At 34.7% G+C, this 27163-nt stretch overlaps 2 protein-coding genes and 1 non-coding gene across 4 annotated transcripts; 2 read left to right on the forward strand and 1 right to left on the reverse strand.

Moving 5' to 3' along the window:
- The first annotated feature begins 14159 nt into the window (after positions 1–14159).
- LOC132638550 (uncharacterized) lies at positions 14160–25393 on the forward strand. 2 transcript variants are annotated; one of them, XM_060355389.1, is made up of 9 exons: positions 14160–14293; positions 21111–21465; positions 21538–21776; positions 21849–22052; positions 22250–22342; positions 22422–22529; positions 22625–23024; positions 24784–24966; positions 25113–25393. In XM_060355389.1, the coding sequence occupies exons 2-7, from the start codon at positions 21417–21419 to the stop codon at positions 23021–23023; spliced, it is 1092 nt and encodes a 363-aa protein (XP_060211372.1). In that variant the 5' UTR covers positions 14160–14293; positions 21111–21416; the 3' UTR covers position 23024; positions 24784–24966; positions 25113–25393. The 2 variants fall into 2 exon arrangements, with proteins under 2 accessions (XP_060211372.1, XP_060211373.1); XM_060355390.1 differs by lacking the exon at positions 14160–14293 and having other exon boundaries at positions 20938–21465.
- On the forward strand, positions 15812–18550 carry LOC132637720 (uncharacterized). Its single transcript, XM_060354768.1, has 3 exons — positions 15812–16584; positions 16644–18374; positions 18481–18550. The coding sequence occupies exons 1-3, from the start codon at positions 15812–15814 to the stop codon at positions 18548–18550; spliced, it is 2574 nt and encodes an 857-aa protein (XP_060210751.1).
- On the reverse strand, positions 23380–23451 carry TRNAP-UGG (transfer RNA proline (anticodon UGG)). Its single transcript has one exon. It is a non-coding gene; the product is annotated as a tRNA-Pro (tRNA).
- Positions 25394–27163: the final 1770 nt, after the last annotated feature.

The raw sequence follows: 27163 nt of genomic DNA on the forward strand, positions 1-27163 counted from the left end.
GTTGGACTACTCCTCTTCTGTGTGCCCTCTTATTTTCTTGTTCATTCTTTTGCATTCAAAATCTGGTTAATTCTTTTTATTCTCTTCCCACGCTTCTTAGTTTATTGTTCAAAAATTCAATAGGAAAAAAAGGGAACAATAACAGCAATAATTATGCCTCAGTCCCAAATAAGTTGGTTATCTACAGAGTCCATGAAAAAAACTGTCTTAGAAAACGAAATAAAGTAGCAAAACAGAACTGAATAATGAATTTTGAACTGACTGCAAAATTTTATGGCTTTAGTGTATTAAGGATGAGTATATGTAATCGATTATAAATAGTCACTTCAATTTCTTTTGTGGTTTAACTGTTCTGTTACGTTAAACATAATTCACTAAAAATTATGTTGCCTCCGCGGCTTATGCTTGTTAAACGTCTCAGAAGTTCGAGAATCACCCTCGTGTCCTTATTCAGAAGTTATTTGATGCCAAACTTAATATAAAAATTAGTGAATTTGACCCCACTTCGCGCAGCGTGAATGTTCGTTTTATAAATTGTTATTATTAAAGTCAAACATATTTTACTATTATAAGTTTTAATATCTTTTTTAATATAAATTTAGATATAAAGATATAAAATCTTTATAGTACCAAAAAAAAAAATGGGAGAAATGCAGAAGAAAAAATATATTAAAAAACAAATTTATAAGGAAACATACATTTTACATATATGAATGAGTATTGGAAAAACAAATCCAAATAAAGTATTGCATACTTTTTCACATGAAAAATAAGATAACTATACAAATAGAAAGATATTAATTGAGAGGATTACTATACCACATATCGATTGTTAATTATCGGATAATCATGTTTAAAAGTATAATCAAGCAACGTCCAAGAAAATTTAGTACTCCCTCTAGTCCAAAATAATTGAGGTTTTAGGCTTTGACACATGAATTAAGGAATTCACTTACTCCTAAATATTTAGAGTTGTATTACTAAAATATCCTTAATTAAGATGGGCTTTAAAACTATAACAAACATCAAATTTGTTCATTGAATTAAGAATGTGTAAAGGATAAATTTGAAAAAAAAAAAAAAAAAAAACCTTCTTGATAGACGAAAAAATTCAACTATTTTGGACCAACTTTTAGAGGCTAAATCCTCAATGCTTGGTTTCTCTCCTTTCTCAAATGAAATCTTTATTTTTGGGTGTGAGGATTTCCATGGATGCAATAAATGACTACCCACAAATTGTTATACCTTCATAATTAACAACTTTTTATCTCCATAACTTCTTAATATATGGGTTTATGAAATTAAAAACTTCTGTCATTTCATTAATTCCTCCGTCAGCATAGGTTTATGCATAAATGAAATAGATGTCGTTACATTTTCCCATACTCACTAAGTTATGCAACCTTTTTTCATCTTTGTAAGGAAAAAAGTTAAGCACATTTAACATACTTAAAAGAGCTAAACGATTATTTTTTGTACTTTTTACTTTGGCACATAAAAGAGAAAATTGGAGAAAAGACCAATAAAAGGAGAAAAAAAATTGTGTTCATCGGTAAAGAGATGTTCTACATCACTCTTCTTTTATCTAACTTTATAATATATAAAGATACAAATTTTTAAGTATAAGTATTTTTTTAAGCTTTTGTTATATTTTTGTTCTTCATCATACAGTACAAAATCTTCGTTCTCAAAAAGTCTCTCCTCAAGTGACACCTTTTTCATTCTTGCAAATACAGTCCACTCACTTGTAATCCATATGATATTTCTACAAACATATTTCAACAATTACTTCAAATTCAGCATAATTTTACTACAATTAAATAAAATAAAATTCTCAACAATAAAACAGCACAAAAGAAATATTCAAAAACAAATACTTGATTTCTTCCTTTCAAATTTTGGTTCTTTGCTACAAGATTGAAGACTTCAAATGATTCTCTTTGTTCTGTACAATAATTTATAACTAAAAGCTCAAGAAAATCATCAGAAATCAAAAACAAAGACACCCATAAGAAGCAGAATCAAACAAAAACATGACATCCACATTTCAAATTTTTAAATTAAATACAGTAAAAAGGATGAGATAAAAAATTAAGAGAACATAAATCTTTATTGAGAGAGAGAGAGAGATTTTTTTTAGAGAGAGAGAGCGGAGATGTTACCTGGCGCAACCAATTAGCTGGACGACCATTCCCTTTTCTAAAACTTGCTAAATAGAGTCCAAGTTTTTTGAAGTTAGAAAGTCGTGTGGGCATGAGGCTAATTATTAGGAGGATTACGTGCCTCTTTATTTCCTACGGTTAGCTAGCAGAGTAATATGTACTAATAAATGCTAATTATAGGGAAATAAATGCTAATTGTTCCTCTTGCTTTCAGAATGAGGATTAAGCGTTGATTTTTGCTAGTAAGTGAAGTGAATAGTTCAAGCATAGAAATTTTCTTAAACATTTTCAACAGTTGCGAGGAAGAGTAAAAGGTGTAATTAGGAGAATCATTATTGGTTTGTATTAAAAGGCTATTGATTACTCAAAAAGTGGGCTGCTGGAGCATTCATTTTTGTGAGACCTTTGTTAAAATCATTTACCTATTTATTATGTCCAAAAAACTCCAAAAAAAGGAAAAAAAAGATAAATGTCAATTAAGATCATAGAGAGGTGTCACATAGGATTGCTTATGCCTAGCTTTATATTATATATAGATTTCTTAAAACTAGAGAACTGAGACCTTAATGAATGCAAGGATTTTTTTTTTTCGGGGTTTCGTATGTATTGATACTCTTATTTGTTGAGAAAATATGACAACTTTTATTTGTGCTACTAATTCCAGAGAGTTGACACTTAATGTATTTTTTGAAAAGGGTATTTTTTATTATTTTTGAAATCCAAATTTTTTATACTACGGTAGTCTTAATCTGGATTTTTAAGAAATCTGAGGGATTTATGAGTACGATACTTAAATTGACTCATGATAGAGGTGTAAATTAGGAAATTTATTTTATGTTTTTGTCGAGGAACACCAACAAACTTTAGTAATGACCGCTGCAATGCTGTGGTGCAGCCATTTTATAGTTAAAAGGTTCAGTATGAAATATGTCCTTCGTTTTGGCCAAGTTCTTGATGTTTAGTTTATTTGAATTTTCTTTTGATGCTCTGTTTGTGTTTTATAATTTTAAAAACTTTCTTGGTTATTTGTAGGATCATGCTTCTTATGATAGATACCTAACATCAAATTGCTAAAAAAATGTACTCCCTCCCGTCCCAAAAAGATTGTCCTCCTTTCCTTTTTAGTCTATCCCAAAAAGATTGTCCCCTTTCTATATTTAGAAACAATTTAACTTCATGAGATGATTTACAGTCACACAAATATCTAAGGCTTGTTTTGAACCACACATTTCAAAAGTCTTCATTTATTTCTTAAACTTTGTGTCAAGTTAAAAGAGAACAATCTTTTTGAGACGGAGAGAGTAGCTTTTATAGGATCAGGCTTCTTATGATATGTAATATCTAATGGCTAAAATTTTAGCTTTTAAAGGAGACTGGTCAATTTGCTCGTGCTTCGCGCGATCAGAAAAAAAATTATGATCAAATAATTATTATTATAATTATCGTACAAAAGAATTAACAGTTATTTTTTTATCTAAAAATATATTCCTGACAATTGTTCCCTGATATAATTGAATTTTCAAGATTGACCATTTTTTCTAAAATAATCAAGCTTTACTTTTTCTACTTAACTTAGAGGCATAGAATTATTGACGTCAAGTTAAACACTATATTCCTTTTCAAGGATACTAATATAAAATGTTAAATTACAATGCAAAATTTCTTGATTTATGGAAATAAATTTAGGTAATTAGATAATACAATATTATTTAATAAAAAATAAAATATTTTCTATTGACGATGTAACTTGTTATGCCACTTATGAGAATTAGATGATATGGGAAAATACATAAATACCCCCATCGTATACTCGGATTAATTATGATGCACTCAACCTTTGCGGGCGACCTATTACCCCCCAGTCTTATTTTTAGCGCTGTGCTGGCACTGTGCGTGACTACACGACTAAGCAGCGCATGAGGGGGTATTTGACCTGTTATTTTTGGCCACGTGGATAAAAAATAACGGTAAAAAACCCGCCCCACCCCCCTCCCCCTTTATTTTCTCTTCCTTCTCTCTTCATTTTCTAATTTTGACTCCATTGTTGCCATAACTTGAAGAAAAAAAAAATTGAAATCTGTGCCATGGATTCTAGTGGTAAGTATTATTTTCTCCAATCTCATTATTATTCTCATCTTTTATTTATATGTTATATCTTTCACTTATTTTTTTTTCTAGGGTACTTAATGAAAGAGTTCAAATCGGAGTTGAAATATCTTTGTACTGAAAATGATGATCCAAAGATGAAGCGTCAAGTGCGATGCCAGCACGGAGTATTATTAAAAATAAAGATTTCTTGGTCTCCTAATAATCCCGGAAGAAGATTTTGGACATGCCCATTCTATGGGGTACAAATTTTTTTTGTATGTTGCGTGCCTTATTTCTGCCACACATTACAGTGTGTCTAACATGAGTTGAATTTATTTTATAGGCTAAGAAATGTAAGTTATTTGAATGGAGGGATAATCCTATTGATGAAAGGTCTAAGTTTGTTATTCACAAATTGATTAACAAAATGTAAGAGCAAGCAGTGGAATTGAAGAAGAAAATGGCGGAAGAAGTTGGTTTGACAAATGAAATGGAAGAAGGAGAGTCTTCTTGCATTGATGGAGATATTGGTAATGACAATAGTGAAATGGCCATCGGTAATGAGAATATCACTACAAATAAAGAGATGAAAGTGTTAAAGGTTGAAGAAGAGATGAAAGTGTCAAAGCTTGAAGAAGAGATGAAAGTGATGAAGCTTGAACAAGAGAAGAAGGGTAGATGCTTTACTATTAACAAGTTTTTGTTTTTGTGTTTCTTTGGTGTTGTTATTTGGTTTATTGGGTGTTCTTGAACAAGCATTACCAATGTCGATTGCCATAGTAGGATTACATGTTTGTATGTTGAATGATGTTTAAGTGATTGTTATTCACTTTATGTATGTAAGTTGAAGAAGTTTCTTGTCATGGATGTTCAATTAAAAAGTTGTCTTCTTTCAATTTGAGAAGAAAAACCATAGATAAAGATAAAGTTCATAGATATAGATTTCATTGATAATTCATAAACTTTACATAATAGGGAGAAACCTAATCTATTTCAATAACCTCCCTCTTGATATTAAGAAAGAAGGTTACTTTGTCATTATGTTCACAACCATTAAAGCATAAGACATGTCCCTCCCTTAGAAGGTTTGCATCAATGAAATCCTTCCACCCTTGGCAGAGGCGGGTATGCGCGCCAACCTTATACATCATATTGTATTCACGCTACTCGTTGAAAACAACAGCTTGTGTAGTTGTGTTTGGAAGAGAATCTTGTATTTCAGAAGGTAGGATCTGCACAAAATACATGAGGCATTATGAATAATGAAACACGTCAATTGAAATAAGTTTGCAAAATAACACTACAAAGTCATCGTTGTTAACGTATGATTTGGTTAGTTTCTTCTCGAAGTAAATCACTTCATCTTCACCTAGAGGCATTTTGCTATGAAATTCGTTGTTTGAATGAGAAAGAATGGTGTAGGGATGAGTTGAAAATGACAGCTTAATAGCCTATTTATAGGCTGATGATATTGAATGGTTACAATTCCCATTAGCCTTCCCAACTACCAGTCAATGTACCTGAATTCAATTAGATTGAATTGAATCGTCCAATGAAGGCTGACTGAATTCATTTTAGCCAATGTACCTAAATTCAAGCCGGCACAGAAATCTGCCCACATTTATATGCACACACACTGCACAGTACACACACTACACATTTAACTTTACTGCTCAATGTACACACTGCCCAAATCATAAATCACTACTCAAGTAACACGCTGCACAAATATGTTTACCAAAATGCAGTATGCAGTACCACAGCTAACAGAGCACAAACAATGGACACAAACAAGTATGATTAATAAGTCATTCCAACACTTAATTAAGCAGAAAACATTAACTTAAGTCATTGTAACTGCTAATTCAAGTCTTCCAAACTGCCTAATTCATACAAAGTGTTTAATATCCAAAAACAACTTAATTCTAGTCATCTAAATAATGGTCATCACTTCCATGGCCTCTTTCCTTTGCTGCTAGTGGCCCTGTTGAGTTTGTCCCTTCTAATCTCATCAAGCATGCTTCTTGAGTAGCATGGTTTGCCTTTGTACCTCATCCCTTGCCTTGCCTTGCGACCAAGGTCTCCTGTGACTTCAGTAGATCTTATAGGCTAACTTGCTTGATGTTTACCACCAAAATTCAGCACTCTACTAGTAGGCATGCCATGCTGTAATAAACAAGTTTGAAAATTAGTCACTTCACAACTTCACATACCAATGCCATTGTAAAGAAAATATTAAACTTACATTCAGGGATGTATAACCACTTTCAGCAACAAAGACTCCCATACCAACTGTTTTTGATCTTTTATTTGGGTAAGTAGGGGGACCCTCAGAATCAACACTTTTGAGAACAGGAGGGGCAGGACTAGCAACAACCTCTGTTATCTTTCTTGGCCTTCCTCTAGGCTTTGGAGTAGCAACTGCAGGTTCTTTTCTTGGCCTTCCCCTTGGTCTTGGAGGAGCACTAGGCACATTAGGTTATTTTCTTGGCCTTCCCCTTAGTCTTGGAGGAGCACTAGGCACATTAGGTTCTTTTCTTAGCCTACCCATTGGTCTTGGAGGAGTTTCAGGTACCACAGGTGCTTTTCTTGGTCTCTCCTTTGGCCTTGGGACATTGTTTGAAGCAGTAGTTGTTTGAGAAACAACAGTTGTTTGAGAGGCATCAGTGGTTTGAGAGGCAACAGTGGTTTGAGAAGCATCAAATGTTTGAGATGCAGTAGTGGTTTGAGAAACAGCAAAAGCAGCCCATGTTCCACTCTACAAGTAAAATGCAAATTCATAAAAATTCAATAGTACAGTGCAAAGTTATGAAAATTGTAGGAAGGACATACCCTTTGACAACCTCTTTTATTGTGGTTTTTACCTCCACATTGGCTGCAAGTCATCAACATACCTGTTCTTGGCATTTTTCCAGATTTATTTGTTTCACTGGCCTCTTTCCTTCTTGCTTTTGAGGGCCTGCTTGGCATTTTTTTGATGATTGGTGGTGCAATAGCAGGATTACCAGACCTAGGCCACATTGCTATATTTGTCATTGGTTGAATGTAGTGACAATATATTTTGAACCAGTTCTTCTTGCTATAGTAGTCATGGACATAGTCAATAGATTCATACTTCTTGTACAACATGGCACAAACGGCATATGGACATGGTATTCCTTTGAGCTGCCATGACCTACAACTATATTTCTCATTGACAATATCAATAGTGTGCTGATATGGACCATCAAGAATCTCAAACCCTTGCTCACCATTAAACACAATATTACAGTTCATTGACTTCCCCATGTTTTCTTCTAATGTCCTTAATGCCATTGGAGATATTCTAGTCACCCAAGTGTTTGAAAAAGACCTCATCACACCTATCCTAGTCATTACCTTTACCCTAATCTCTTCTAGCATGGTTATGATGGTCTTGTGTCTTGCAGGAAAGATCCAAGCATTAAAGCTCTCAGCCATATTATTGTCAGTGATGTCACACATAGTTTTAGTATTATAGTATACCTTACAAAAAGTGTGTTCCTTGTAGTAGAGTAAATCCTCAATAATCTTCTCACCACCAAGCAGCTCTAATTTGTCCAAATTTCTCCTCAAATCTGCCTCAAATGTGCTTCTAGCACATTTCCAAAAAATCAGCCTCCTTTCAAGGCCTCCCCAATCTTTTGACCAGTTTGCAAAGATGTGTCTAGCACATTGCCTCTGCTCCACTTCTGGTAGCAGCTCTTTTATAGTGGTAAGAAGCCCCTGAAAAAAGAACAGTTTAAATCAGCAAAGTGTAACAACATAAACAATATAAAATCAACAGTTTAGTACCTTCTGCATATCTGAAATGACTATGTAACCAGTCCCATCCCTTAAGTTCAAGTCTTGAATCAATATTTTCATAAACCAAGTCCATGTGGTTTTGTTCTCATACTCCACAACAGCCCAAGCAATTGGCAACATCTGGTTATTGCCATCCTTAGCCACAACAACTAGCAGTTGACCCTTGCTACAACCCTTTAAAAAACAGCCATCTAACCCAATGCATCTTCTACAACCACTCAAAAATGACCTTTTCAAGGCATCAAAACAGATGTAGAAACCTAAGAAGCAAGGCCTACCATCTTCAGCAAATTCTGTAGTAGACACTTTCACTACACAAGTACTTCCTGGATTTGTTTTCAACACTTCATCTCTATAATCAAGTATTCTTTAAAACTCTTTTACTTGATCACCCATGATTTCTACTAAAACCTTAGATCTATCTCTCCTAACAGTGGACCTGTCAACATGTACACCAAGTTCCTTCCTAATTGCCTCTTGGAGTTTGCAAATTCTGATGTTTGGTTGTTCAGTAATTCTATCTTTGTAGTGGCTAGCTAGGTACCTAGAATTGCACATATAGTTCCTTGTGGTCTGAACACATCTATGTTTAGGATAGTATGTTTTTATTTGAAAATTCTTGGTTGAATTGTCCAGTTTAGCATAAATTAACTAAGGACAACTATCCCTACATGTGACCCTCACCCTTGAAGGCTCATTGGCAAACTTATCTAACTGAATATGCTTCTGAAGTGAATATCTAGTCACAACATCTCTAAACTCATTAACACTCTAAAAAATCATACCAAGCTTCCATAATACCTTCTTACATGTAGGGTCAAATTATGTATTTACTTTCCCTTCTAGGTTTCAAGGTTACCCCCTCCTCAGCATCATCCTCATCAGATGTACAACTATATGCATTAGAACTAAGGTAAAAGGGTTCATCACCACCTACCCTTCCTTCCAAATCTCTTTTATTAGGTTTTGTTTCATCAAATCCTATGCCTTGTTCAACTTCACCTAAAGGTACATCATCAATGTTAGGTTGCCCCTTTTTCTCTCTTCTAGTCTTTCTCTCATAATCCCTTCTTTCAGCCCTAAATGTTCTAACTTCCTCATGTACATCAGATCTATCATCACCATCTGGACCATCAAATACTGCCACATGGTCTGATTCTACATCAGAATCTGTTGAGTGAGAGTCAACATGGTCACTACTTACTTGCTTTGCATGTTCACCATCTGTAGGTTCAGTTTGTTTGGGTGAATTTTCAGCAGCTTCTGTTTGTGGGGTTGAAGAATTAGTGGGAAAATGAGAGGGTGAAGTAGTAGTTGCAGCAGTTTCAAGTGGTGTATTTTCAGTGGCTAGGTTCTCATTAGGGTTGCTTTGAGAACCATTTGGTTCACATTGGATACCCCCACCAACTTTATTAAAAGCATCACTTTTTGTTTGGTTGTTGGGAACAAGATATTCCAAAGGCAATGGGGGCACATCTGGTTCATCTACCATGTGGCAGACATAAATCTCCACAATGTCCCCATCTTTCAAACTTAGGGAAAGGTCAAAAATATCCTAGTCAGTAAGTATATCTACAAGAATGTCACTATTAGGGGACTTCACCTTAAAACCACAACTTGGACTATATCCTAATTTCTTTATGTAGTCCCTAAGCTCAAAATATGACTAACCTATCAACATCGACATCTAAGAATTCTGTACAATTACCACCCTCATATCTTGGCACACCACTACTTAAATCAAAGACCCCAGCATAAAACCATCTCAACGTAACATAAATAAATTCAGCCATACCTGAAAATTACAAAGCAACAAAACTTTTCACCAACAAGCAACATCAAAGGGAAACATATGATTTTTAACAAAATTAGCAGCAAAAGTTACTCGTTAATTTATCTTATTCTACTAAAAAAAAACCCTAAATTAACAAACAACCCGATTCAAAACCCTAGAATGCAAGCAAATAATTAAATGTGTCAAAACCCTAACAAGAAAACTATATCAGTAGAGAAATACACTACAAAATACACAAAACGAAAAAATCTTAACCTGCAAAATCGCGAATGATAGCATTCTTCAGCAAAACAAACTTCACCAAACTTGAGAATGCAAAAACGACCTCAGAAATCACTAAGTATTACGCGAATTAGTGTATATGGTGGAAGATCGCTTGAAAATTATCAAGGTAAATAGTGCAAATGCAGTGAAAATCGATGAGAGAGAGAGAGAGGGGAGTGAAAATAATTTTTCGTTTATGTTTATGGGGGTGAAATGAAAAGGGAGTTAAAAAATAATGTTGATTTGGAAATTAAAAAGGCGCGTGTACTACAAATGAGTTAAAAAAAATGGGGCTCACTAAAAAATGGTCACTAAAATACTTAAAAATAAGACTGGGGTGGGGTGGGGTGGGGTGGGGGGGTAATAGGTCGCCCGTAAAGGTTGGGTGCGTCATAATTAATCCGAGTATACGTTGGGGGGTATTTATGTATTTTCCCAAAAATGATATTAGCGGAATTGAACAATTCAATTTGGAAACAAAAGAGCTATAAATATGAGAAAAGATATTGCTTCTAAAGTTCTAAAAGGAAATTGTGGAGGTATCACTTTTAACATATTGAAAGCTAAAACGTAACACAAATGTAATTTTTTTTAATGTATCTCTATAATGCTTTTTGTTTATGTGATATTACATTAATTCCAAGAATACGAAATAAAGTCACTTCCGAACAATCAAGGCAAAAAACTTTATAAAATAGGGTATTAATTCATAAGACTTTAACTATTTTAAAGCAAATCACGTAATCATCATTTCTCAAAGTGAAAAAGAAGGAGTTATTAGTTCCAACTTCAATTTGGACTCCTTTTAAAAAAATCATGTAATAAGGCTCATTCGTTAATATATATTCCTACACGGAAGAAAACAATTCCTATACAGAAGAAAATAACGAATAAGAAAATAAAAATTTCAAGAACAACTTGTAAGAATGTCATACATTTTTAAAATATGCTTACAATTAATAAATGTTCTAAGAAATTATAAGTACATCAAGATAAAAAAAATATCACCTGGAGTAACCTGATTATATATACATCCTCCATTCAAATTGTTAGTCTATAAATTCAATTACGCATTACATATACATATATCTTCTATTGGGTTAAATTTTACTAAAAGGTTATGAATTTAACAAAAAATTGTTTGATCCATGTGCACAAACACAAACAATGTGAGCACAACATTATGAGGAAAAGCAAGAGAATTAATATAATATATACTTGCGGATTTTGAATCTTTATAGTTGCACCCTCTCTCCTTTTTCATAAGCTTAAAATAAAATAATTCAAATCCGCCAAATTCACATTGACCAACCTGCAAAAAACAACAAACCTAAAGTCAATTATATATACATCCTCCATTCAAATTGTTAGTCTATAAATTCAGTTACGCCTTACATATATACATACATATACATATATGTTATATTGGGTTAAACTTTTCTAAAAGATTTATGAATTTTAAAAAAAAATCATATATGTGCACAAACACAAACACTGTGAGCACAACATTATGAGGAAAAAGCAGGAGAATTAATATAATAGACACTTGCGGATTTTAGATCTTTATAGATGTTGCATTCTCTCTCCTTTTCCATAAGCTTAAAATAAATAATTCAGATCCGAAAAATTCACACACCTACCAACCTGCAAAAAACAACAAATCTAAAGTCAATAAATTTGGAATAAACCAAAAAAGAAAGGAAAAAAAAAATGAAACACCATAATTGACACTCTAAGCATATTTAGAATTCAACTACAATAATTCAATTAGAAAAGCCTCCAACAAAGATCAACAATAAAACATTTCCAACTAAAATTAATAAAAATAGGACAAATAACATAAAAGAGTGATAACAGTTGATATTCTAATATTGTAAGCATTCTAGTTGGAAAAAGTTTCAAATACATAGCTAATACACAAAATCTATCTAAAATTTTCTAGTTGAAAAACGTCTCAAATACATATATTTACACAAAACCTAATCAAAATCAAGTAAATAGAAAAGAAGAAAAAAGAAGTGCAGATAAAGAAGGGTCGAGATTTGGAAGAAAATGGAAGAAATATTAGGAAGAGAGGGGATTTTAGAGAAAGAATTAAATTCTTGTATTGCAATTAAAGATGAATTCATCCTAGACTCTTTATTATCATTTAATTTTCTTTATTGCATTTACAACCTGACTCCTCACAACCTCCTCATTTTGTAGGTAACGCTCACGCATGCTGCCTTACTACTCTTTATTAATTCATTTATTATTTATATTTACTACAATGTTTATTACCTTTATATAGGATTTTAAATATAGTCAATGAAAAAAAATAGAAAAAATGTCAAAAAAAAAGGAAATAATAGATAAATAGCAATAAAGGCCATAGAGGGGTGCCGTGTCACCTTGTCTATGCCTAGCTTTATATTATGTATAGATTACAGTTTATTGTATTACAAGATTTATTTAAGACTTAATATATTGGCTACATTAATTTATGTTACTATTGTGCTTCATTCCCATAGAATCAACTGCAATTTTCTTTCATGCTCGGAATTTGTTGCATTTGCGCTATTTTCCCCTTTGCAGTAATTATATCAACTTTTTTGAAAAAACAAACACCAAGTCATCAGTCCTGTGGCGGTGCTTCATATTTACTAATGAATGATCAAATAGTTTGAAAGTAAGGGAAACAAGTGCTAAAGTTAACTATTTATGTGGATTAGACCGGTATGTGCTTTAGAAATGGACTGAATGCGCTATAGTGAAGTTCAATTTGATATGTAAATTTTAGCCTTTAACTTTAAACATAAATATAAGGAATTTATTTGGTTTTGACACCACCATGTGAAAGTAACAGACAAATCGGTTCTTTATGCATATTTCATTTTTTTATGCCCTTAATTATAGCTCTAGATGCACTAGAGAAAAACATAATTAATCATATGTTCACGCTTTCAATTGGTATAGTTATAATAATACATCATGAAATTGAATTTTTTTGAGGATCTAAAATTACAATAGTAATATACTAACAATAGCGTGGAGAAAAGAAGAAAGTGTTTAAGAGTACTCACAACTAAATGCATTGGGGTTAAATGTAAGATTTGAGTGTTTGTGTGTGTCTCAGCCAATCAATCTATATATTCTATATAATAAAGCTGGCAATAAGAGAGTGACGTGACACCTCTCTAAGGCCAGGATTACCATTTAAAGATATCTTATTTATCGCTCTCATCAGTTCACTATTAATACAATTAATTACTTTCCTGAAATTTCTCTTCCTTCCTTCTTTTTTCTCCATTTCATTCTTTCAAATAGTAAGAAAATTAAACATCCCTTATTTATGTGATATTCTAAAAGGTCAACAATCAACTCATTAATCCCCTATAATTAACATTTACTTCCTCCATTACCATGGTTAGACATGATAAAAATTGTTACAGAATTTCACAAAAGACGCCCGTTTGATTGCAACTCATTAATTATAGAGATAATGCAACGTTTCAAAATTTTCCAGAAAATTCATCTATTTTACTTTTGCTGAATCTTCAACAAATGGAAAACATGTGTTATTTTGTGTGAATTCAAAATATTAGGAAGCCAAATTGATGAAGAAATGAAGAAGAAGACATTAGGGTCACTACTAGAAAATAGGCCTATAGCAACGGTTTTTTAGCAACAGTTACTAAACCGTCACAATAGACTATATGTTGCATCGGTTTTAACCGTTGCAAAGACACTTTGACCTAACAACACATTTATAAAATTAAACCGTCGCGTTAGTCAGATAACCGATGCTATAGACGTACATTTAGTAACGGGTATTGGAACCGTTGCAATAGATGATTCTATTGCAACAGTCATATAAGAAAATTTAGCTATTGGGACAGTTTTCTTTCCCCCAATATTTCCCCCCAATATTTTTCCCTCCACTTATTCTATTGGACCCGCCAAAACCCCCATTTTTTAATAAAAGATAATGACCAAAAAATAGACCGTATCTGAATAAACATATCAGTGGAAACATTTCATCAAATATTTCTTCTCAGTTGAAGCTTTTAACAATGGGTTTTCTTTAGCAATGTGACTAATTTATTCTGATTTGAAGTTTGTCAAGCAAAATTCATCATTGTCTTCAGCTAATTAGTGTTCTAGCTTTTTGCATCAACAGGTTTGCATCATCGTTGTCTTCATCGTTGTCTCTCTTAACATGTATTATTGTTGTAGTATTTTTAAAAATCAGAAATTCTATGAGTTTGTTTGTGGATTTTTAGTTTCTTGGTGTGATAAGAATGTTAACTTTATGTAGTCTAGCTATGGAATTGTTGATTTTCGTACAACATCTTGAATCTGTATGAACTGCGTTTTTTTTTTTTTTTTTGTGGAAACAAAATATCTACTGCATTTGGTTGTGAATTAATTCTGGGTGTGAAAAAAAATGGGATATCTAAGTAGTGTAGCTGTAGAATTAACATTTTTCTTTCATTTTCTTGGATCATTGTTGAAATTTGTGAACTGGGTTTTTGTGGAAACAAAAAATCTTCTGCATTTGTTTGTGGATTTTAGTTTATGGGTGTGATAAAATGTGATCTTTATGTAGTCTAGTTGTGGAGTTGTTTTTACTTCCATTTTCTTGGGATCATCCTTCAAAGTTGAGAACTGGATTTTTAAGGAAAGAAAGGTTCTTCGGCATTTGCATGTTTTTGTTTGTGGATTTTAGTTTGTGGATTTGATAAAAATGGGAACTTTATGTAGTCTAGCCATGGAATTGATGTTTTTCTTCCATTTTGTTGAATCATTCTTGAAAGTCTAGGTTTTTGTAGAAAGAAAATATCTTCAGCATTTGTTTGTGGATTTTAGTTTCTGGATATGATAAATATCTGATAGGGAAATCTATTTGCCGGTGAAGTCTGAGTAACCGAGCAATATTAGGAGACATGTCGAAGTAAATGTGGGGTATTTCAAAGTGGATTTAAATTGTTTTGTTCAAATTGTTGGAGCTGTACATTGCAACAACTGAAGTACTGAATTTTTGTGCTCATGATATATCTGTTAATCAGTTTGATGTTTGAAACACTTTAGTTGTGTCACTTATATTGGACAGTATGTTTTTCTTGACTAGGTAGCTTCAGTTGTAAATAGAAGGGGCCCAATTTCCTTATTTTTAAGGCAAAAGTCATAGACTGCCCCCTAAACTTGTCCACAAATTCCTCATGGCCACCTAAACCTAAGCTTGTTTCAATTTGACACTCGAACTCTTCAAAACATGTACCTATTGAATACTTTTTGCTGAGTTGGTATAATGTGTGTGTTGCACTTAGTTGAAGCGCGTGAGGAGGGTAACCTTTTTTTTTTTTTGTGTGTGTGGAGGGAAATCTAATTAAGCATTTCCTTTTTAATTTTTATTTTGTCTTCTTCTTCATCTTACTTTGCCATCATCGACCACCAAAAAATCACATATTTATCATATGGGAAAAAAAATCATTTGCATTTGTTTGTGGATTTGATAAAACTGTGATCTCTATGTAGTCTAACCATGGAATTATTCTTTTTCTTGGATCATTCTTCAAAGCAAAACATTGGGTTGATGGGGAAAAGTGATACTTTTCTCTTTTTGTATGCATTTCTGCTGAAATTTGCTATTTGAATTTTGATTTTGATGTTATGCTCATGTCACGTAGGATATTCAATGGATACTATAGATAAAAGTTGGATGGATCTCCGAAGATCCACCAATGAGTATGATCGTGGAGTGAAGTATTTTCTTGATAAGGCATTTGAACGAGCTTCTCAAGGAAATGAAATACTATGCCCTTGTAAAAGGAGTTTTAATCGGTATTGGCATACTCGAACGATGGTGGAGAATCACTTGTTTGGTTATGGATTTGTTAATGGATACACCAAATGGGTTTTCCATGGAGAAGGATTTTCTTCAACAAATATGCCGCATCCAACCAATGATGATGAAACTTCCGACATGCATGACGATATCGATGGACTACTTTATGATACTTTTAGGAATGTAGAAGGTGATCTGTTGCATGAAGGAGTGAGAGAGGGAACATCTGAAGATGCAAAGAGATTTTTCAAATTAGTTGACGAAGGGAAACAAGAGTTGTACCTAGAGTGTAAGAATTTTTCTAAGTTGAGTTTCACCATTCGGTTGTACTTGTTTAAATGCATTCACGGGTTGAGTAATGTAGCCTTTTCAGACTTATTAGACTTGATAAAAGAGGCATTTCCATTTGCTCAGCTACCCGAGTCTTTCAACAAGGCAAAAAAGGTGATAAAAGATTTGGGTCTTGGTTATGAGAAAATTCATGCATGCCCTAACGACTGTATGCTATTTTGGAATGACAATGCGAAGATAGATAATTGCTCTGTGTGTGGTTCTTCTAGATGGAAAAATGTTCGTGATGATTTGACTAATAAGAACACCAAAATCCCAGCAAAGGTTTTAAGGTACTTCCCTTTAAAGCCTAGGCTTCAGAGGATATTAATGTGTTCTGAAACATCTGTAGCCATGAGATGGCAACTGAACGACCCAAAGATGGGAATTTAAGACATCCTGTTGATGGGGAAGCTTGGAAGGATTTTGATTCATTGCACCCGGATTTCTCTAAAGATCCTCGTAATGTTCGATTGGGTCTTTCAAGTGATGGTTTCAATCCATTCCGAACCATGAGCATTTCCTATAGTACATGGCCAGTTATGTTAATGAACTATAATTTGCCACCATGGATTTGCATGAAGCCGGAGTATATAATGTTGTCAATGATCATTCCAGGTCCATCGTCTCCTGGAAACGATATAGATGTGTTCCTACAACCGCTAATTGCAGAGTTGAAGGAACTATGGGAAATGGGAGTGGAAACATATGATGCTGAAACTAACCAAACATTTCTAATGCGTGCAGCTTTATTGTGGACAGTTAGTGATTTTCCAGCACTAGCAATGCTTTCCGGATGGAGCACCAAGGGGAAATGGGCATGCCCCACCTGTAATTATGATACTTGCTCTCAATATCTCAAACATAGTCGTAAGATGTGTTACTTGGGTCATCGAGCATTTTTACCTCCTGATCATCCATTCCGAAGAGATAAGAAATCATTTGATGGTAAAGAGGAGCATAAAGCTGCACCTACTCCCTTATCAGGCATAGAAGTGCTTGAAGAGCTACGTGAATTCAATAATGTCATTGGGAAGGGCCGAAAGAAAAGGGCTCGGAAGAGTGATGGTCCATGGAAGAAAAGATCCATATTTTTTAAATTTCCATATTGGGCACATAACAAATTGAGGCACAATCTTGACGTGATGCACATAGGGAAGAATATATATGATAGTTTGCTTGGGACTTTGTTAGATGTACCTGGAAAGTCCAAAGATCATGTAAATTCTCGCTATGACTTGCACGAGATGGGGATACGCAAGGAGCTTCAACCATTTAAAGATGATAAGAATGGTAAAATTCATCTGGCTAAAGCTTGTTTCTCTATGAAACCAGAGGGGAAAAGGTTGTTTTGCACTGTTTTAAAAAATGTCAAATTACCAAAAGGGTGTGCCTCTAATATATCATGTCGTGTGCAAATGGAGGAGATGAAAGTATCAGGATATAAGAGCCATGATGCTCATTTCATAATGCAGTACTTGCTTCAGGTTGCGGTTAGGAAAGTGTTACCCAAGAATGTGTCTTTGGCCTTGATTAGGTTGGGGAATTATTTTAGAACCATATGTAGTAAGGTTATAAGAAGAAGAGATCTTGATAAAATGAAGGCTGAAATCATAGATATAGTATGTGACCTTGAAAAGATTTTTCCTCCAACCTTTTTTGATATAATGACACATTTGCCTATCCATTTAGTAGATGAAATTAAGCTTGGGGGTCCGGTTCATTTGTGTTGGATGTATCCTAATGAGAGAAACATGTGTAAGTACAAGGGGTTCGTTCGGAATCGATCCAATCCAGAAGGATCAATAGCGGAGAGTTTTATGGCCGAAGAGTGTTTGACCTTTTGTTCAAGATACCTACATGATGGGGTGAAGACAAGATTTAATAGGTATCAGACCGAGGATGAAGATGTTCAAACAAAGGGAAATGATTTTTCACATATATTTCCTAAGACAGGCCATCCAATTGGAAGTAAGAAGAAAAGGAAAGGCAAGACATTTGACATGGATAGTCATCAGTGGGTTGAAGCACATCGGTATGCTTTGTTCAATACTAGAGATGAACAAGTAGAGACGTTTATCAAGTAAGAAAAAATAGTCATTTGAATTTTGAACTTTATTTATTATGATAATGTGTTATAAATTTCATTTTTATATACCTAATGATTAATATAACACACATGCTTGCAGGGAACATAAGAGTATAACTGATAAACGTGGTAGAGGAAATGCATGGGCAAAAGCACGAATTCATAGTTGAGAATTTGGTGATTGGTTAAAAGAGAAAGTTAAAACAGTTAAAGTGCCCAATCATATAATATGGCTATCTTATGGGCCTAATGTAGTGGCCAGAAGATATACTGGATATTTCATCAATGGATACCGATTTCATACGATGAAACGGGATGCCTCATGCAAGACTCAAAATAGTGGAGTGAGTTTGTCAGCAACAACTGATAGTTTTGCTAGTGCCAGAGACCAAAATCCCGTTGATGGAATGGTTGCCTATTATAGAGTTATTCAAGATATCATTGATATTGATTATTGGGGTTGTTTTAGTGTTGTACTATTTAGATGTGATTGGTTTCATAATGAAGTCGATGGCTATGGGTTGACTCGGGTATACTTCAATAAAAAATGCAGCACTGACGACCCTTTTGTACTAGCATCTCAAGTGCATCAAGTTTTTTATGTGGAGGATCCAATTGAGAAAGGGGTTTATTATGCAAGAAATAAAGTCCCGGTTGATTTGTATGAATTGGAGGAAGAGAATTGTCCTAATATTGAAGAAACATTTTGGAGGGAGCCTAATGATGACATTGGCTCATCAGAAAGATTACTCGATGTCGATGTCAGATGGTCAAGAGAAGATCTCCCTGTTGATATCATTGATGTGTCTTCCCTTGCACAACATTCACAAGATGTATCTATGGAAACATCGGAAGAGGAGGCTGACTTCGATTTGCCACTGTGTTTTGCTTCCTAGAGGACCAGGATACACAATTTGCACCAAGATATATGCTGTAGCCAGTGGTGGATCTTTTTGTTGTTGCACACCCTGCCCAATCTGCATCTGAGAAGCCATATAGTCTGAATGAGGACTGAGATATAATACATAGCCCATGAGAAATAGTTCCTTGTACATATCTTAGTATCCTCTTGACAGCCTGAAAGTGCACAGAGTTGGGATTCTGCATGAACTGGCTAGCAAGGTTGACAGCATAAGTTATGTCAGGTCTGGTCAGTGTCAAATATTGCAGGCTTCCTACAATGCTAGAAAACTCACCCCCTCCATCACTTTGAAACACTTTAATGCTTTTAGAAAACTGTTTCTCAACCATTCTCTGGAACTTGACAAACACCTCAAAGAATTCTGATTTTCTTAAGGTTCCTTTTCAATCTTATTTCTCAAGCCAAAAGGCAATTTACAACCTTTTCCCATTTGACAACTAACACAAACAGTAGGACTTTTATTCCAACAAGTGATATTGATACACTTATTTTTGTCTAAAACTTCTAAAAACTTAGAGTTTGGATTCCCAAGTCTGGTATGCCAAACATCACTAGGGATATAGCATGGTATCTAGATGTTGGTGTTGTGATCACCTTAGACTGGAAACATTGGATCATGTTTTCCTGAAGTCACCTTAGACTGGAAACATTGGCTCATGTTTTTCATTTGATAATTAGATAGGACTAGGGGATCTATATTTTGTAACACCACCTGACTTTTGGTGTAATGAGGATATCAATAGCAGAATGTGGCATGGAAAATGGGAAAAACAGAAACTAAAGAGATGTTTATATGAAGATTTAGCTCAATACATATTGGATAATATCAGGCCTCCTAAGCAGCAAATAGAGATAGATAAACAAATATGAAGACAGGATACCAAGGGAGAATTCAGTACACAACGAAATGATATATTCCAATACATATGAGTCAAAGGAGCCTTTAAAGGTATCATTTTCTATGTAGAGCCTGGTAATTTAAATTACCACTAAATTATGTTATTTGGAGAATGGGATATAGCATGGTATTTAGATGTTGGTGTTGTGATCACCTTAGACTGGAAACATTGGCTCATGGTTTCTTCTGATAGAGTACCAGAAATCCAACTTCTCAACAACACATCCTTTTGTTCCCAATCATCACTACTATCACTGGCTTTCTCACAACTTTTATCACTAGCTTTGTCACTGCTTTTACCACTGCTAGCAGTAGTTTCTTCAGAGACTGTCAGTTTTGGATCATCTACTGTGGTTGGTTCATCCTTGATGAGATAGGCTAATCTCATGACTTGAATGAGTTGCAACATTTGAGTCCTCCATATCAGGAAATGAGATGGTGCAAAGAAGAGGCTGAAAGAGTGTTAGGAGTTGATGCCATTTTTTTTTTGGACTGAGTTTTAATAACCAGAGATTTTCAGTAGCAGAAGAAGAGCTTAAAGCTCTGATTCCATGAGAAATCTGAGGCTATGCAGAAATGCTTTGTATTCACTGATAATACTTACAGATGCAGTGGTAGTGTATTTATACACATGCACCACTCGTATAGCACACTTCTAATGCATGAAGGAAACTAGTCTATGATAGAGTTATACATTTAACTAAATTCTAATACTTAAGCTTATCACAACTACTTAACAATAACAATAATAAGATTGTACTTTTCCTAAGTAACCTTATCATGATCAGTGATCTTATCATGATCTTCAACATCTTCATCATGTGTTATATCAGATTTTTAATAATATGTATCATGCTTATTATTTTTGTCCTCCAGATTTTCTCACTTGTTCAGTCTTAGATTTACACAGATCTGGATAGTCATGAGTCAACAAGGGTCTTCAACAAGAAGCAAAAGAGCTCAAACCAGAGCATATGCTAAACCTGGTTCATTGTCATCCTTGGCAAATAAAAAACGGCAGTTATTAACCACAAATGAAACTGTTCGAGCTATAAGGCCAGAGAGAGATCATCTGCTATAATTAATTGGAGAACAACATCCAGTATCACCACAAGCTAACCAAAATGAGCAACTTGTAGAAGAGCAACATATAGATGAGCAACAGCCCGTTGCAAAGCAACAGCCCGTCGAGGAGCAACAGCCCGTCGAGGAGGAAATGCAAATGGATTCTACAATTCCTCCCACAAATGAACAATCTGAAGAAGGTAACACATAGCTTACGAACTTATTAAATTCATCCATGACTTCTAATTTCTTACATTTTCTTTTAACTTTAGGCCCTTCGACTCAGAAAAGAAAAAGAGGCAGAACGCAAATGCATAGTGTGCATAGCCGACATGAGCGTAAATTGATCCTACTGAATAGGCTCAATCAACCTATTGGTCCTACTGAAGATGTTGTAATAGAGTTTGGTAGCTTCCTCGGTACATTAGCGAGAACTGCGACCCTTTGCCCATTTGATATACTTGATTGGAGGAAAATGGACACAAAAGATGATTTATGGATATATACCAAGGTTTGAAGTTTCCAATATTTAAGTATCTGTTAAAAGTATTGTTTATGCAAACAAAATGACACAAAATTGTAGGAGAAATATGATATTCCTGAAGCTGGCAAAAAGTGGACTTTGAATGCAATTCATGCTGCTTGGAGAAGGCATAAAAGTGACTTGAAGAAACTTTGTTACAAACCAAAAGTTACTGATGAAATCATAATGGCAAAAAGGCCAGGTCATATTCCGGAATGTCAATTTACAGAGCTCCTCGAATATTGGAAGTCTGAGAAATTCCAGGTAAAATATATTTCCAGAATACATTTGTCTTCTTTGGTGCAAGTGTCCTTCTGTCTCTCTGTCTTCTCTTTCTTTGCTGCGATATGGCTGTCGTTGTAGGTTTTTTTTACCTTTCTCTTCTCTGCTGCAGTAGCGCTACTGCTACTGCTTTCTTTTTTCTTGTAATTCCTCTTCTTATCTTCTTGTCTCTGTTGCAGAAAATGTCTAAAACAAATGCTGAGAATCGGAAGAAGTTGTTGAATCCGCACACAGTCGCCAAAAAACGTTTCGCTTTAGTCCGCAATAAATTGGTGTGTTCTCTTATTTTTTTTTATTAAGTCTTAACCTGTCATTTTAAGCGCTTTTTTATATCCATTTTGATGTGACTAGGAAAAAACCAAGGGAAATATATCACTTAAGGAGATCTTTGTGGAAACAAGAGCAAGGAAACCCGGGCGCTTGTACAAGGAGTCAAATGAAGACACAACTAGTAAAATTGTATGTATATTATGTATTGCAAGTTTTTATTGAAATCTATTATTTATTGTTAGTTTTTGTTTGCTTGAGTGTGGTTGTTGGATTTTCTTTGTTAGGCTGAAATGGAGGAAATTGAAACACAACTAAGCGCAGATGGTAGTCAGCCTGTTGATGCATACTCAGCCGTTATGGGTCCAGAACATCCGGGACGTCTAAGACTATATGGATGGGGGGTTACAAAGACTTCTTTGAAAGGAAAAACTGGAACTTTTGAACCAACTTCAAATGCCACAAATGATGTAGTGCAAGAAATGCAAGAAAGTATCCAAAAAATGGAGGAACAAATGGAGGAACAAAAAAGAACTATGCGAGCAGAAGTTACTGCAGGCATTACTGCAAAAGTAATGGAAAAACTCCAACGTGCAGGATTAATTAGTCCAGACATGCTAGTAGCATTGTGTGCCCCTTCACCGGGAGAAGCTACGTCTGCCCCACAAGTAGATAGCAACAATTAAGGTTAGTCTCACTTCTTCTCTGTTGCGATATAGCTGACTTATACTGGTTCTACAAATTGCTATACAATGAACATGGTAAAATTAAACTAAAACTTGGAAAAAAAAGTTGTTGATAAGTTGCATGCACATCTGTGTGTTGCTGTATATATATCCTGCAAACTAAAAAGGATAAATTATAGCATTTTTTTTATTATTCCAAGACAGCAGAAAAGCAAATATGAAGTGTATTTTCTTAGAGATCCCTAGCCAATCGAATTAGGTTAGCAATTAATGGCCTGCTTAATTTGAATATAGAGTGAAGGATCAGAGCTACAAGTTGCAAGTAGTAAAATTGAAGTAAAAACTTGTATTAACTAGGGGCATTCCGAGAATCGAACTCGGGACCTCTCGCACCCAAAGCGAGAATCATACCACTAGACCAAATGCCCTGCTTTTGTTTGTACCCCAGTCTAAATAATAGTTGGAAGTTTCATCTCAGTTTTCTGGAGTTTGTACCATTTTCTGAATTAATTTTCTAGGAGGAATGACTGATGAGCATTCTCTGGTGTCTTGGGGGTCCCCTTTTCTTGCCCTTTTTTAAGGCTGAAAGGTTGAGATGAAGGTATTGACAAAAGGAAAGTGAAGGAAAGAAAAAGTTATGCTTTGCACTTAAATTCTGAGATACTGTTATCCAACTCGTCTCTCATTCCAATACTTCCAAACCAAATTAGTTACAGAAAAGAATGTAAAAGGGACTTGCTTTATAATGCTGAAAGGTTGAGATGGACCTTATTAAGTCTCATATTTTAATCCTAATTCATCTAGGTTTCCATTAGGTGAAGGCCAGCGGCGCCTCTTGGCCGCTTTCTCCCATTTCCTCTCTCAGAAAAAAATGCCAAACTCCTTCAGCCGAAAGTGAACTTTGTTTTCCCCATTTTTGTGCAAAGGGTACTTTTCCAGGCGTGTCTCTATCTCATCTTCCCGTTTTCATGCTTCAAGGTGTGACAAAACTCTCCATTCCAGTCAAGGTCTCACCATTTCGGGCAAGACGTCCAAATCCCAACGTTCAAATTCAAACGGTTGTGTTGACCAAGACTCAAACATGGTGTTCAAAATCCCGCCCAAAATAACCCTAATCTCCTCCTATAAATACAATCTTATATCTCAATAGGGGACAAGTTTTTGAGGCCACCACTTCTCTCTTTGAAACCATTATCTTCTTACTATTTTTTTTCTCTAGGCACTTAGTATTCATTCTCTTCTTATCTCGGATTTGAGCGTCATTCATTTTTTAGGGTGAGTCGGAGATCCAAAGCCCCGTTCACTGCACTCCAAAAAGGTCGGCAACTAGACACTCTTATCTTCCCATCTTATTTTTTCCCTTTGCTTTTTATGTTAAAAATGTGTGTTGATTTGTCTTAAAATGTATGTCCTAATCCTCTTTCGAATCATGTTTCAGTGTATATGTATGTTACGTGCCCTGTTTATAACTATGTGCATACCTATTTGTATATTCGAGTAAAATAGTACATGTTTAAAGGGGACCTCATATAAGATCTGCTATAAATGAATTTAACTGATTTTCTTGATAGTTCAGTGTTTTTAAGTATCTGAATAGTCATCATGTTTTTAATATTATGTTTAAGAAGAATGACATGTATTATTTGGTCTAACCTGAATGTGTAGTACTATTTGCGCATCTTAAAGTTTTCAATTCTATGTGTTGTTGTTAGAATAGCTACTAACTATGATAATATGCCTATCACTCCCTCCTTTATTAGCTGGTGCTGCTGTTGCTGGCTACAAACAACTTGTTTGGCTGGTGCTGCTGCTGCTGCAGGTGCTGGCTGCGGGTGCTGGCTGAGCGGAGAAATATTCATATATCATCCATTCTCTCATTTTGCAATCTTTGATTATACCAGAGATATGGCTGTCCAGTACATTAGGGTGTGTGTTTGAATAAGGTTGTCAAGTGAACACTAATACCTTTGAATATGACTAAGAGTATATTCATTTCTAGTCTTGTCATCATTAGTATGTATGCATTGTAGAGATTAAATTCTTTTATGAAAGCTTTTCTAAATCATTTTTCCTTATCATTTTTTTGTAGGTGGTGAAATTGAACAAGGGGATGAAAGAAGTGAAGATACATGATCGACTAAGGAGGATTGGGTTAATTTTTTGGAAAATTGAAGACTTGTGTGCTCCACCTCTTGAATGGTCAAACATTATCTTGATATTTTGCTTTTATGTATGTTACTTGACCTCTTGGATTATTATTTTGGTATGATCGATGTTGGATCTTGTATTAGTATTTTGGTATGACGTCGGATCTTGAATTATTATTTTGGAATATATGATGTCGGATCTTGGATTATTATTTTGGTATGATGTTGGATCTTGAATTATTATTTCGTTGTGATGTCGGATCTTGAATTATTATTTTAGTTATGCATAGTTTCTTCTTGTGATTGATATATGTGTGGTCTATATTATGTTAGCCCTCTTTAGTCTGTTGCAGTAGCACCATAATATCCATTGCAGTAGCATCATAATACTCGTTACAGTAGCACCGCAATAACTGTCACGGTAGCCCCATAATATATGTTGCGGTAGACCTACAATACCCGTTGCAGTAGAATTATAATAATGGTTGCAATAGTCCTAAAAATAATCGTTGCAATATTAAATAGCCGTTGCATTAGCTCTATAACGACCGTTGCAATAGGAAGAAGCAGTAGTTGAATAGTCAGAAATGAGCGTTGCAATAGCGTTGAATAACCGATGCAAAAATCTATATTGTAACGGTTCATATCTGTTCCCGTAGACACATAACCGTTGCAATGATCGTGAAGAGCAAACCGTTGCGATAGGATATTCTATTGCAACGGTTTTACAAACCGTCACAATTAACCGTCACAATAGACCTATTGTAACGCAAGCTGTTGTAACAGTAACTAAAACCATTGCATTATCACTATAGCAACGGAAAAACAAGCTACTGTAACGGTAACGGCACCGTTACCATAGACCAAATTTCTAGTAGTGGGTAGAGAGAGAATAGTGGAGTAGAAAAGAAATATTATTCACTATAATCCTTGATATGATTATTGCAAGAGTATTTATACTATGTAGAGATTAGCTCATAATCAGATTTGAGTAACTACCATTTCCTAATTATGGTTAGGACTTAGTTGAGATCTCAACCTCTCTTAACTAACTTTCAAACACATCTTAACTAACCTGTAAAAAGACTAAACTGCCCCTAGGCTCTTATTCTCTCAATACTCCCCCTCAAGCTAGGAAGGGGTAAATTTATCACAAATTACTAGCTTGGAACTTAAATACATATGTTGAACCTTGTTTAAGACTTTTGTCAATATATCTGCTGGCTGTTCTGATGAGATGTAGTTGGTTGTGATCAGACCTTGTAGAATTTTTCCCCAGATGAAATGACAATCAAGTTCGATATATTTTGTTCTCTCATGGAACACAGGGTTTGCAGCAATCTATAGGGCAACTTTGCTATCACTGTAAATGTCAACTGGTACCTTGACTTAACTTCCAATTTCCTTCATTAACCCAAGGATCCATACTAACTCAGCCACCACACTTGCTAAGCTTCTATACTCAGCTTCTGCTGAGCTTCTAGAAATTGTGGTTTGTTTTTTTTTTAATTTCCAAGACACCATAGAGTCACCAATCTTTACCAGATAACTAGTAACAGACCTCCTAGTTTGAGGACATGATGCCCAGTCAGCATCACAGAAGGCAGTGACTGCACAGTCTTCACTACTAGACAAGAGTACACCTTGACTTGGTTGATTCTTGACATACCTGACCACTCTAATTGCAGCATCCATGTGTGGCTTCTTAGGACATTGTAAGAATTGACTTAAGGTCTGAACACCGAATGTTATATCAGACCTGGTCATAGTGAGATACAACAACTTACCAATCAGTTTTTTAAATGCATGTTGATCAGTAAGTGGATCCTTTGCTACTGGTTTATCTGTGTTGTGATCATCAAGTTCCTTTATAGTCAGCTTGACATTAGTATCCATAGGTGTTGCTGCGGTTTTTTCTGTAATTAGCCCCAACTCAGATATCAATTCCAAGGAATATTTCCTCTGATTCATCAGTATACCTTGTTTGGATCTT

Source organism: Lycium barbarum, chromosome 4 (genome assembly GCF_019175385.1).
Source record: "Lycium barbarum isolate Lr01 chromosome 4, ASM1917538v2, whole genome shotgun sequence".
NCBI lineage: Eukaryota > Viridiplantae > Streptophyta > Magnoliopsida > Solanales > Solanaceae > Lycium > Lycium barbarum.

What these genes read in the sequence shown, in the direction of transcription:
- LOC132637720 (XM_060354768.1), top strand. Translation starts at nt 15,812, where the DNA reads ATGGATACTATAGATAAAAGTTGGATGGATCTCCGAAGATCCACCAAT. An exon ending in ATCCCAGCAAAGGTTTTAAG is followed by an intron (nt 16,585 to 16,643) that starts GTACTTCCCTTT and finishes AAACATCTGTAG; the next exon opens with CCATGAGATGGCAACTGAAC. An exon ending in CAAGTAGAGACGTTTATCAA is followed by an intron (nt 18,375 to 18,480) that starts GTAAGAAAAAAT and finishes ACATGCTTGCAG; the next exon opens with GGAACATAAGAGTATAACTG.
- LOC132638550 (XM_060355389.1), top strand. Translation starts at nt 21,417, where the DNA reads ATGCAAATGGATTCTACAATTCCTCCCACAAATGAACAATCTGAAGAA. An exon ending in ATTTATGGATATATACCAAG is followed by an intron (nt 21,777 to 21,848) that starts GTTTGAAGTTTC and finishes ACAAAATTGTAG; the next exon opens with GAGAAATATGATATTCCTGA. An exon ending in AAGACACAACTAGTAAAATT is followed by an intron (nt 22,530 to 22,624) that starts GTATGTATATTA and finishes TTTCTTTGTTAG; the next exon opens with GCTGAAATGGAGGAAATTGA.